Here is a 13,849-nt window from a genome sequence, read left to right as displayed (position 1 = left end):
TAACAAAAAAAACATAATTCCGGTATTTTCGGACAAAAAAATACCGGAAATACGCCCGAAAATACCGGAAATTCGGTAAAATACCGGAACACAATCAACCCTGAGTATAATGGAGAAAAAGTTTTTGAGCCATCTAATCAATATTGAAACAGTAGAGTCCCATAAACTCGGTTTTCAAAAACCTGGCCGAATTCAGAACACACGACCGCATTCCGGGAAGACGGGAAAACCTTTGTTGCGAGCACATTCGATAACCTTTCATTTTCACACTCGGACACTTGGTCCAAATTGGGCCGAGTTTTCGGGACTTGGCTAAATAGTAAGCTTCAATAGTGCTGTGTTTCTAATAGCCTATGTGTTCTTTAAATACTGTGTTCTCAGTTTGGATTTTTTTTCACATTGTAGCATTTCAAGTGCTAAAACCTCAAGGTGTATTCATGAAAAAGCTTAACTTTTTTTTGAGTTCAATAAAATTTGCTAAACAGAATTAGAAATGGGTGGGCTATATCTTGAAAAAATAAAACATTTGAAACAAAGAAGCAGAAGATTTATTCTACGTTTGTCAATGGATGTGATTTTTTTTTTTTTAAGTAGTTCATTTATAGCAAAAGCAAACCCCTCCTTAAGTATAAAAGTAACAAAATACTGATAAATAAAAAGGAGAAAAAAAGTAAAATAAACCTTATCTAAAAAAAAATCTGTAAATTTAAGTTTTGTTTTTGTGTGATAATTATGCTATTTCATACGTAATAACCCTTAATACTACACACATGAGGTAGACTAAAATCTTTAAATAAATTAAAAAAAGAAGGTCGAAAGGTACCAAGTCCCCTTAAACTAAAATGTATTGTCTCTTGAACGCTACTAAAGACTAATAAAAATCAAGACTTAAAAAAAAAAAAAAATCAAGTTTTGTGTGGGTTAGCGATGAGAATGAGGGAGCCCTACACTTAAATCATCCAAGCAAATACCAAAAACTCGATTAAAACATCCAGAGACTGCAGTTTCGTCTTAGTTTTACGCTCATGAGTTTGGAATAGTCATAACCAAGCTGGAGGCGGATGAAATTTCATTGAAACTTGAGATTATCTTCAAACTGGTAGCTAAAATTAATTTAGCACTCCAGCGAGAGTTCGCGAGCAATGGTGCAGCTTAACTCGTCAGTGAAGGTAAAAACTTCAGGTAAAAAGCCCTCAAGCCGGATTGAGGACGGTAACTTACTGCTTATTACATCTTAATCATTTTTAAAACATTTAAGACGTTTTTGAACATAAATGCTTCATTCGTATATTTTCAAGATATTTTATTTACTGAATGGTATACACCAGCTTTTCTCAATCTTTCTTAACCCCCCGCAGACCAGCAAGAATTTTTCTTTTCCTTCTTTTTTTTCCTTTTCCCCCGCTAAGACACCCCTTGAGTTTGCACACCGTAAAAAATATGCAGATTATGTTTACGAACCGGTGAGGTCCTTTCTACTTCATTTTTTTTCTTTCTCGAGGACCGTTAAATACTCGCAAACGAAAAAGGTTTTTTTTTTCCTTTTTTTTTACAAAATATAATAATTGGATGGATAAAAAAAAATGTATGCGTAAAACTTTACTTGGTGTTAAAGACCTGTAGCAAAATATATTTGAATGTTAAGATAAGTAATTATTGTAATAATTATACAGAAGTACTAAAAATTGCTCAAAAATCAGAGTAGTACGAGAAGATCAGAATCAGAAAAGTACGAAAACTAATCACAATTTATTATTATGGAGGTTCTTTCTTTCTTTTTTTCTTTCTTTCTTTTTTTTTTTTTTTGATTAAGGAACATTTTTTAACATGGATGAGCAAAAATGTCTGGGGACCGGTCAAATTTTTCTGCAAACCGGCGCCGAAGCACCGGTTGAAAGTCGCTGATATACAGAATGAGAAACGAATTATTTAAAATGAAATGCGGCTCTGTGAAAGAAGATTCGCGTCATTTCGAAAGGAAGAGTTTTTTTTTTTTTTTCAACTGAATAACCGCTAAAACGCATTTCACTTTTTTTTCTTAAACTCCTACTTTTCGTTAATCTACGATAATAGCATATGACACGAAACTATAACATTATATTCAAAAAGCCTCTTGCTTAGCCATGCATATTTTTTAAACGCATAAATAACCATCAATGCTCAATTTTTCCAGGCGCAACATCTCTCTTTTTACGCTTCAGCGAGCGGAAAGCCGTTTTGAATGCTGTTGTGGTGTGTGTTCCACGGTAAATCACAGCTGTTCAGAACGATGTTCATATTATTCAAATCTTATCCTACACCTGAAGGATGGCTGTTAATTTGACCTTTTGTGTAACTCGTCAGATTAGGGATGTCGGAGGACTAAGCTGATGCGCTGACAAGCCCGACAGAACACTGCAACTTGGGGACGCTTAGAAACAAAATGACAACCTTGAAGAAAAGTATACAATTATAAGTAAACACGTAACGACTGCACTGTGTTCTTGAGCGTGTGGATATCTTGCCTTTTTTTCTTTTTATACTTTTGAACATTTTTTCATACGTAATGAAAGAGTGATTTTTAAATGTTTACTTTTTATGATTTTCCAAATAGCAAAAGATAAAATAGTCCTGTCGACAGGGCCTGATTACTGAATAGGCCAACTAGTTCGTGGCCTAGAGCCCTATGACCCAACCCCCACTGTTAGGGAACCACTGTTTTCCTGCCCCCAAAATGCGTAAAACTGTTTTAACCAATGACTAAAATTGAAAGTTTCGACAACAAAGGAAGGGGGGGGGGGCTTTTCTCCGCACACACCCCAACTCTTAGCTGTAAGCCTTAGGTTGGAGGGGGGATGATAAAGCTTTTGGCCTTGAGCCCCCCCCCCCCCCCCCGAAATTTTAAACAGCCTGTCAAAACAGTCCAGGCTTTGCCGGACTGTTTTGAGCCTGGACCTGAGTGTTCTCCATAGCACTCTCAGTTGAACCAAGATTTCGGTGAAAGTTAGTAATTCGCTGATTGCGATCATTTCAAATGAACCAGGAAAATGGTACTTCTCCTTTTTAAGACCCATGGATTAACCAGAAACTTGGGAAGCGTTGAGCGTTTGTTTTTAACAGTCCTCCTTCATCAGTACAAAATAGCTCAGCGCACAGCAGCTAAGAATGTGAGTGAGCGTTTACTCACATGTAACTGCAATATTTATTTTTTGAAAAGAAAAAATTATTTCATTGCCGTAACTCATACTCCTTGTAGAAAATTACATATTTTTATATGAAGGCAAAGCAAAAAAATCCGAAGAGCAAGGATGAAGGAATTTTATGGTTTTCGACTTTTTATAAAGATTCTAAATACTGCCACACGATTAGGGTATTAATATACAAAACTAATCATTTCTTTTTTTTTTTTTTAATCAGAATTTTTCTCACCAGGTTCTTATTTTGCATTGCTTCTTAAATTGCAAGGAGGAAAATGGTGAACAGCAGGTACAGCATAAGTTTTGCTTACAATTCTGAAGCAGTTTTTGCTATAGTTGCAGCGTTATCAGTAGCTTCTGCTTCTAGGTGTTGCCATTTTTGAAATTAAATTTTTTTATCCTGTTCCTAGAGTGACTTAAAATTGTCTCTTCCTGTATTTAGAAATTGGGAAGAAAAAATGAGATGGTCCCATTTATTTCTTTCCGTCTTATGTTCTGTTTACTTGAAGCCCAGCACTCCCACAAACACCGGAGCTCAAGCAGGGTGCTTGAGCACTGCAGCACCCCTTGAGTCGGCGACCCCTGGTTGCAACAGTTGTTCCCACTCTGGCACTTGCAAAAGTTTAAAAATAATACATTAAAAGTAGCAAACAAAGACCCCGGTAAAATTGGGATTTCCGGCTCGAAAAAGCATAACAGGGACATTCTCACAAAAATAGTACAAATCAGGTCCAGTACTTTCTAATTGAAGGGCTAGGGGCAGAAATGTGACAAGCCACAAGGAGCGACTTTTCAATCAAAATGTTTGTTTCTTATAACTAAAACAAATAAAAATGACAATGGATTATGTCATTTGGAGAAAAACATATATAGTTTTAGTATAGCTGAATATAGAATGTATAATAACGTTGAAAAATTCTACTGCTATTTTTTTTATAAGATGGACATTGGCCTACTGAAAAATTCACATCATGTGGCATATCACATTTTTGCCCTTCAATATCATTGATCAATTTTAATAATTTCCGCCTAATAATCATTTTCAAAAATTGATTCTCCATTAATTTTTGTGTAATAAAGTACGAGTATCATCGGTCTGTACGTAAGTAATTTATGAAGGATTTAAAAGTATTTTGACCACTTTGTGTTTTATCTCTTAATTCATCCAAAAGGAAGGAAATGATCCACTGCAGTAATCCGCAAGTTAATCAAACGTTACTTAAAATTTTAAATTTTATTGAAATTCTGTTTCCTGATTCTTTTATTTCCAGGTACGTGATTGGACGCCTGAACGACGATATTTGCAGATTAGAGTTTCAGTTTATGAGGTTCGATGTCGAGTCGAGCAGCGAATGCGAGTACGACTACCTCGAGATCGATGGCGAGAAGATATGCGGCGTCATCGAAAACACCACACGTAAGTCATTTTTCCATTTCTTTTTGCTGAAGATGGTATTCAAGGATATTGTTTAACAACTAAAGCTTAACAACTCATCTAGCGCCATTCTCTTGATGCATTGATCTTGCATCACAAGAAAGCGAGTTCTAGAAATTACTGTAAGCTGGCGAAACATTATTTGTACTATTACTCGCATTTACAGAGATACAACCACAGGTCTTAACCAGGGGCGTGCACAGAAATTTTGGGGCCCGTCACAAATGACTTTTACAGGTCCCCTCCATATTGTTTATCCTCATATTTCACCCATAAAAATATTGGGGCCCCTTCATGCTCGTGCCGGGGCCAACAAGTATCCCTTTTCCCCCTGTGCATGCCCCAGGTCTTAACTGTATTCAGTGTGGCCACTAAAATCCCTTGCCACCTTTTGACTTCGAAACGGCTGGTGAGACCTTCATAAAAGCGGGATCTATATATAGAAAAGTAGCCATGCGTATGAAATATAGCTGTATAAAAGCACCAATGGCGCCACCTAGTAGAAAACTGCGGAGTTAGAATTACCATCTCGAAAACGGGACGAGCTTGGGAAAAAACAGCTTTACAAATTTGAACTGTGTCATTGATTTCATTCCAAAAGACACCTCATGGACATCAATGCAAAGAATAGAATGGTTAAAATGCGCATTTGTTTTTTCGTGATTATCTACACTGTGACGTGAAAAAAAAACAATTAAGGAAAGCAAAAAACAGAACAACATAATGTTTGACGTAGCCATTGAGAAGGAATAGATGGAGAGAGTGCAACCCTACTATCCCGATACGGCAACAGTGCCATGTTACCTGGGGAGCAATTTCGAGTTGACCGTAACCGCTGAAGAAGTTTTCATTAGCTGAAGCCCTGTATGATAACAACCTTTAACTGTAGTAGGGAAAAATTAGATTTATAGTAACAGTGCAGTATTCTAGCATTGTAAACTGTGAAGAAAAAGCCACACCAGGAGGTCTAGTAACTTTTCCCTAGCATTTATAAATGTTTTTTACTTCTATATAAAGAAAAAATAACATTTATATGCATTCAACGAGTACATATTCCACAGTTGCCTATAATTTTTTAATTTTTGTACTTATTTTGCCTGTAAAAGTTATAAAAAATTGTATATCTTGAGTGCAAATAACATTTTAGTTCCATAAAAACACTTTTTACTCAACTAGTAATTATTTTAACGGCTCTTAAGCATTTTGTGTACATTTGCTTTGTTAGCGAGTATCTTCTCGCCAAGCTCCTGTGAACAGCGGATGCGCAAGAATAAAGATTTGCTATTTTTATGCTTCAGTTTAAATACTAGTATGCCTGCGTATGAAATCATTTCAAAACATTGATTACAATACATATCAATCCATAACTTTTCAGTCAATAACAGAACACTTTAAACTATTTGTATATGCCCGTCATTTTAGGGATAAACATCAAAATGCATGAAAAATATACTTACATTATAGTTTAAAATCCGGAAAGCAGCGGGGAGAGGGTATTTGAATGATAGGCCTGTATTTTTATCCGTTACTTATTTATTTATTTATTTATTATTATGCGGTAATGGAGTTGGAGCCAGAGTTGCTCTGATCTGTAGCCCGACTTCATTATAAGCGCAGTCGCGTCGTCTGAAAAATATTTAATGCCAAAAGAGCGATTGCGTGCCAAAACGCGACAACTTCCCAGCCAAACAAGTCACCTGACCTGGGAAACATTGGGTCCCAAGCTCATTTCACTGAGACATTTGCTATGACTCCCTCCATTAGTATTCCTTCTCAATGGACGCAGCAGCATTTTATTTTGCCCGAAAGATTATCATTTTTCCTTCAGTGCAAGTTTTATGACGTCATAGTCACGAAAAGCCAGAAGCGCGTTTTAGGTAATATATTCTTCGCATTAAAGTGCACAAGGTACCTTTACGAACTAAATCTATGATGTTGTTCAACTTAGTAAATTACTTTTCTCCCCTACTTCGTTCTGTTTTCGAGACGAATTATAAATCCGCAGTTTTAGATCCGGTGATTAGTTCACTTTGAAAAAGCTGAGTTATCTTTACCATTTCACTTTGCCCCACGCTCCCCTATTATTTAAACATTGAAAATATTATACTCAAATACTTCATCACATCTAAAAAAAATATTGTTTTTGTTCTTGCTCAGGAACCTTTCCATTCAAGGACTACGAAAAGCAGCTGACTTTCCATTCCGATTCCGGGACATCCAGACCAGGTTTTATGATCATAGTTCAACAAATTTCCTGCAAATCTCCACCTGCTGGTGCCACATCGCCGAAAAGTAAAACATGTGGAACTGCACTGTCAAGTTCGACCTTTGAAGTTAAGAGCCGTAATCACCCCAAGAACTACGACCCCCATCAGAACTGCGAATGGAACATCACCAAAGCAAGTCGAGGGGTGTGTGCTTTGGAACTGACGTTCCTTACCTTTGACGTGGAAGCGAGCGATGGATGCCAGTATGATTACCTGTTGCTGCAGGGAGAAAAACTATGTGGGATTTATCCGACAAACCTCAAAAGCAAGTAGCTATTTTACAATACAGGGTTAGCATAAAAGAATATCTCGGTTTTAAAAATTTATATTTCATAAACTATTACACTTAGCACTATAAATGATGCATAAAAATAAAGATAAACTGTCCAAGTTCTTGGACGTAAATAATTATGTACATGTGCACGTTCTGCACAAGCGCAGCCAGATATTCCTTCCGGGACTGGTTCTTTGGTCACTACAGTCCTTACACGTGTATTAACTACTGTTCTAGTATTGGCAACAATGTTAAAACAAAGTCCTCTGGGAGGGGGGGGGGGTCTTCCCCTCCCACTTCTCAGCGCCACTGACGTTCCGCAACGATGGATTCGAGGTGATGATGATATACCCTTTATGCATTGGCCAGCCAGACCCCAAACCTAACCCCATGTGATTTTTTAAATGAGGTTTCGTCAAAGACTGTTTATACACCACCATTGCCTACAACATTGCAAGAACTGAAAGATCGCGTACGTGTAGCATTTCGAAAAATTGACAGTGAAGTACAAAATGTATGTTATAGATGTGTGTCGCGTTACGAAAGGCGCACACCTCGATCATTTGTGAGTGAAAAAAAACTTTCAGTTTATCTTTATGCATCATTTATAGTGCTAAGTGTAATAGTTTATGAAGTATAAATTTTTAAAACCGAGATATTCTTTTATGCTAACTCTGTACAATACAAATATGACGAACAGCAACAGACTCTGGGTCTAGTCAGTTCAGTAGTCCCCAATAAAGATCAATGGCCCTTTTAAAACTTTCTACCTCTTTACTTAGTACAGTCTCTTCCGGTAAGCTGCTCCAAGTGCCCACAACCTTACTAAAGTTATAATTTTTCCTCATTTTCAGATTAGCCTGAGATTTGAATAGCTTAAAACAATGACCCCCTCGTTCTGCTTTCCGTGAAAAATATTTAACCTATTAACATCTTTCATTTTGCTTAGTTTAACCAACTAAATCATGTCCCCTATAACCCTTTATTCCAGGCTGTATCAATATTAAGACTCCTTGAAATTTAAATCTGAAAGACTTCTCACTAGCCTAATAGCTTTTCCTTCAAAACTTTCCAACAAAGAAATATGAATTTAAAAAATTTTAAAAGCTTTCCACTTACTGTGTCCTGGTGTCAGTGTGATTCGGTAGAACAAAATTTTTAATCATTGCCAAAAACAAAAATTAGTTGTTAATAAGTTAGCAAAACTAATTTCAAAGTCTGAAATTAAGCCTTAACTATTGCAAAATGCTGTAATAATGTTCATTTTGTATTTTCAGGAGTCGTGCCGTTTGAAGAGCAATCAATATCCCTTCAATTTCACACGGATGGAGCTACTGCAAGACCTGGATTTCATATTCGTGGACAGCAAATGGATTGTGCCCCGTTGACTGGAGGGAGAACTGCAGGTAAAAGAAGAACCATTTTCAAACGCTGAGAAGTTACGTGTTGTTACCAATGTGCAAATAAACCCAACTATTTCAGACACAGCAACATGTGCGAAAAAAAGCACGTGATACAATGGACGCTGGTTAATTGAATCAACAGCTTTAATGAATCAAGTCGTAAAAAACAGAACCAAATCCAGATTTATTCAATCAGTCGCTATGTGGAAATAAAACTGTTCAAAACAAACGTGATTCATATAAGCGACGCCATTGGTTCATATATTAGAATTGGTTTTCGCAGAACACAAAAACAGTTATTAAACTTAAACATTCGTACGAACTTTAATCATAGTATTGATGCTTTATACTAACCGTAGTAATAATAATATTGTGAAACGAAATATTTTGTGGGACTCGTTTAATTTATCGTTGAAGATAAAAACTGACACATTGTAATTTACATACATCATGTAGCAAGACTCTTGAAACTAAGATGTGAACCGAACTTAAGCTTACACAGGGGAAAATGTTTTAGCGAAATTTCTGCCGAGTAACATTCTTTAGTTGTGTCCGAGTAAAATCGGTATGCTGAATTTATAACTGTTGATAATTTTCTCCCGCCATGTCCGATTTTTTCTCTACCCCTTATGTGAATGGTACCACTTTCCACGGTAGAACACGTGTCACAGGATACCCTACTGCTCTCCTATTGGCTGACATAAACCTCTCAAATTCAAATCAAGTGTTTTCTTTCCAAAATATTGTTGTTGTTTTTTGTGGCAACGTCAAACTCACTTTATTGCCACAGTAAAAAAATTAATTTTTTTAGCAAGGAATATAAAAAATTTTCGTGTTCATCAGAAACACAAAAAGGTAGTATTTTATATTCGCGATTCTAGAGTTTGAATACGCTACCTTGAGGCAATTTAAGAAACTACCGAAAAAGGTAAAACATTCCGTTCCACGCTCTTTTTCGTTTGTGGTAAAATGTAGGCTTCGGATAATTTGTGGTGTAATGTATTTTTTAAAGAACAGAAACGAAAATCCTCCAAAAAGGAGGTTATAAGTTTCTCAAGTGTTTGTAACCTCTTTCAGCCGCCATTAGCCTGAGATAGCAGCGTTTCTTATAGTTTATTGGAATTGCAAATTGTGCATGCAATGTATGTAGTTGTTGTTTAGCTAAACAGAATTCCTTTGTCCATACAATTTTTAAAATATCCTGTATTTTGTGAAATAGTTACTTTGAGCCCTATGTAACTTAAAAATTTTAAGTGCTAAATTAAATTTGAAATAATTTCTAAACTTAGTGGTTAGGTTATTCAAAAACAAGTCATAGACCTGAAACAGTCAAATTGCTATTCGCTCGCGTTATTTAGGATGGCTGATAAAAAGCAATATTGGCACTATTTTATATGGTAGCAATCTTCGATGTGAGTCAAAAATGTGCGTCATTTATGGAATCTTTAACGAATTGAAATCAATTGTTGTTTTTCAGAATGCGACATGACATTCAACAATGCGAGTGGCACCTTCCAAAGTCCATCGTTCCCAGACGCCTATCCGGTTTCGAAACGTTGCGTCTATCGATTCGAAGCCCTGCCAGACCGGTGCCGGATCTCTCTACACTTCCTAGAATTCGGACTGGAGGCCGAAAATGCTCTTTGCACGAAAGATTTCTTGATCATCAATGGGATAAAGTACTGTGGACCTCAACTTCAAGGACAAAAAAGTACTTATTGAATCAATTCAATACTGTTACTTGTTTCCTTTCTGCATCAAGTCCATAAACTGCATTATCCAACGGATGTAAAAACTATTGCTTTTTATTAACATTGATTTTTGTTGTTTTTATGGTTACTTACGTTTTCTTAAGTCAGAAGTGTCATCATAAAAAATGGTAATTATACATATCAGAATTCGACATTGTTGGAAATTATTCTGAAATAATCAACAATGGGTCACTTCACAGTATTTTGGATGTTTTGATTATGTAGAGTCCGCAACATAACTTTTTTTGTCACAATTATTTAGTGTATTTTTCATTAGCACATTATTTTATTTTGATTTTATCTTACCAACGCACAAACTCAAATTAAAAGAATGTGTTAATCAAACGGCAAATTAAATAGTTATGGCAACAGAGTCATGTTACGGACTCGACACTGTTAAAATAAATCCTGAAATTTTATTGCAAAAGTTACTGGCATTCATATTGCCAGGAACTTTTACTGTAAAATCCTATTTTACTGTAAAAGTTTACGGCAGAATAAGCGAGAGTTAAAAAACGCCAGGCTCGACCTCAGGACCTTCGTATTGGCAGGCGGCTTTGCTGACCATCATACCAGTTGGAACACATCGAGCGGGTAGAAATACGGCGTTATCTGCTTCGCACTGTATGTCACGTAGTGTATCAACAAACGTGTAAATTTTTTTTCTGTACTGTAAACACTCCATTTTACAGTAATATTTACCGTGAAAAATTCCTGAATTTTGAACATTGTACATTTGTCCGAAATAATGTGAAATGGCCCCCGTGTCAACGATGTCCGTCCATTGGAGAGAAATATCCTCAAAAGCATTCCCCACCAGTTTTTCACGATTTGATTTTATTCGACAAGCTCAAGAGAAAGACACTTTTAGCACTCACGTGACAGAAAAGTCTCTACCAAATCATACAAAAAGATGTAGAGAATACTCGTTCAGAAAACCTACAAACCTACTTTTGTTTAATTAAAGAGTTAAAAAAACCATTCATCCAAGTTAAAATTGTTACTGAATTTGGGCAATTCTGAAATAAAAATGAGCTAAAAGTTATGATCAAATAGACTGCTATATTTTTAAAGACAATTTAAAATAGCAAAAATTAACTTTAAGCTTGACGCATTCATTCGTTTTTTTTCATGTAATTTTAAAAACTAGATTTCTAATCCCCTCCCCCCCCCCCCAAAAAAAAACCAGAGAAACCAGGAGAAATAGAAATCAAAAGTCGCATGTACATCACTTTAATGTCTATTCAGATCTCATTGCAGTTTGTTCAATAGTCACACCGACAAGTTTGTTGATGACTATTATATTGCTACCATATTTTTTGGGGGACATTTAGACAACTCAGATTTTAGTGCATTGCAATTGCCGATTTTTGTTTCATATTCGTTTCATTCTGGCTACCAAGTCAACAGCCTCGTCCACTTTTAAACTAAGGAAAATTACCTAATTGCGTATAGCTCTAATGCTCTCCTAGTTTCAGTTTATTGTCTACTAGTGGTACCCGCACGGCTTTGCCCGTAATAGAAAAATTAAAAGGTCTTTTGTTTTGCCTGTATATTTACAAATAATGTGTGGTGAATTTTCTCGATAATTGGCTTGTACCCATGTTGCGGTTCCACGTTATGATAATTTCGTATCTCGCCAATTGGCTTGTGCCCATGTTACAGTTCCACGTTATGATAATTTCGTAATTTACTCGTCCATCTTATGATAGTTTTGTTCTTAAAATTGGAATAGAAAAAGAACCATATCGAATTTTCGAAAAATCGCTTCGAGGTGCACAACCCCATGCTACAAACTAACTTTGTGCCAAGTTTCATGAAAATCGGCCGAACGATCAAGGCGCTATGCGCATCACAGACATCCTACAGATATCCTACAAACATCCTACAGACATCCAGACATCCTCCGGACAGAGAGACTTTCAGCTTTATTATTAGTAAAGAAAATACTTGCTAAAAATTTAATTTAGTATTTTTGGTTGTTGTTGTTTCTGTTATTACTTGGCAGGTAAAATATCAGTTTTTTCCATGTTTCTATGAACTTTTGGGAAATCCCTAATAGTAAAAAGCTGAAATGACTTGATTTCTTGTGCATCGTAATTTATATATGAAATAACTTGATTTCTTTCTTTCCTTGCAGGAACTTTGACATTTTATGGTCACCCGCGAGTTATCAACGTCACCTTTTTTAGCGATGCTTCCGGTTCTGGCAGAGGATTTTATGCTGTCTACAAGCAACTGCCATGCGACCCCGCAGCTGGTGAGATTTGAATATTTTTGAAAAAGTTAATATTGTAGCAATATAGAGAGGATACATTCTTCTCCCTTCATTTCCGCTTCACTATCAAAGAAGCAGTTTTACACAATTCTTTAATATTCAATTATTGCCCTGCAAGGGGCTTAGGGATAAAATGCAAGGGGCTTAGGGATAAAATGAGGTCACACATGAAAGACTACAAATTTTGTGTCAAAATCTTAATTAAAAAAAATGACCTGATTGTCACGGAGAAATCTGAGGCCTGGTTTTGCTTATATCTCTGCAACTAGACCACTTAGAGACTTCGAGATTTCACTAAATGATTTGCTTAATCATAAGGTACAACTTAACGCTGAAAAATTAAAATTCTAAAACAAAATTATTATTTCAGTTAGGATTGAAAACAGCAAATTTCATGTAATTTCCCTATTAAATGTTTAAATATAAAACCCATTGTTACAAATTTTGTTGCCTTGTAACAGTAACGTTAAAAGCAATCGTAATGAAAATTTTGAATCAAGTTTCTCTGTAGCAGGCATGAAATTAGCAAGCATAAATCCTAGAGAGGAACAAGGATTAATTTTCAGTGCCAACTGCTTAAAGTTTTAGACACATATATAGGTGTTTTCCCTTTTAAAACCGAGCATTTATATGAAAAAATGAGGTAAAAGTTTCGTGAGGGTAAAATTATTCTATTTCTGAAATACATTTACACTAAAAAGAATAAAATAACAGAATTTTTTTAAAAATACTAAGCACTTTCCTTAATTGCCTCAAAAGGACAAAATAACTTTTCTGGGTCAGAAAGAACAACTTAAGCATTCCTGTAGTTTTCGAAAATTCCAAGAAAATGACACACAAACGAAGAACAGTGCGGTTCTAGTCATTTCAAACAATCTTTCCCAATAAGAAAAACATGCATGTTTCAACACTCAAAGTTATGATTAAAAGCTAGATAATAATAATAAATTCTCTTCATGACTTGAGCTGCACTTTTCTTATTTTGTGGTGTCATTTTCTTGGAATTTTCGAAAACTACAGGAATTCTTAAATTGTCCGGTCTGACCCAGAAAAGTTATTTTGTCCGTTTGAGTGCATTATGAAAAGTGCTTGGTTTTTTTTTTAAATTCTGTTATCCTACACTACTGGGCACATAAGTGAAAGAGAGAAATCTATCAAATTAAATTGAATTGCTAGTACAGTCGAACTCGCTCATTACGAACACTGATTTTACGAGAACCCGGATTTAGCGAGGAAATCAGAAATACTTGGTTAGTACAATGTTA

General features: G+C 35.8%; 1 protein-coding gene across 1 annotated transcript in view; it reads left to right on the top strand.

The window, feature by feature from the left end:
- Nucleotides 1–13,849, top strand: part of LOC129223287 (cubilin-like) — a 149,585-nt gene that overhangs the window by 80,673 nt on the left and 55,063 nt on the right. The window contains exons 10-14 of the mRNA XM_054857853.1: nt 4,448–4,593; nt 6,769–7,143; nt 8,430–8,570; nt 10,027–10,266; nt 12,447–12,566. Of these exons, the coding sequence (XP_054713828.1) occupies nt 4,448–4,593; nt 6,769–7,143; nt 8,430–8,570; nt 10,027–10,266; nt 12,447–12,566 (1,022 nt within the window). The remainder of the gene's footprint in view (nt 1–4,447; nt 4,594–6,768; nt 7,144–8,429; nt 8,571–10,026; nt 10,267–12,446; nt 12,567–13,849) is intronic.

The sequence above is a fragment of the Uloborus diversus genome, chromosome 5 (assembly GCF_026930045.1).
Source record: "Uloborus diversus isolate 005 chromosome 5, Udiv.v.3.1, whole genome shotgun sequence".
NCBI lineage: Eukaryota > Metazoa > Arthropoda > Arachnida > Araneae > Uloboridae > Uloborus > Uloborus diversus.
This window is presented reverse-complemented; position numbering and strand designations above follow the sequence as displayed.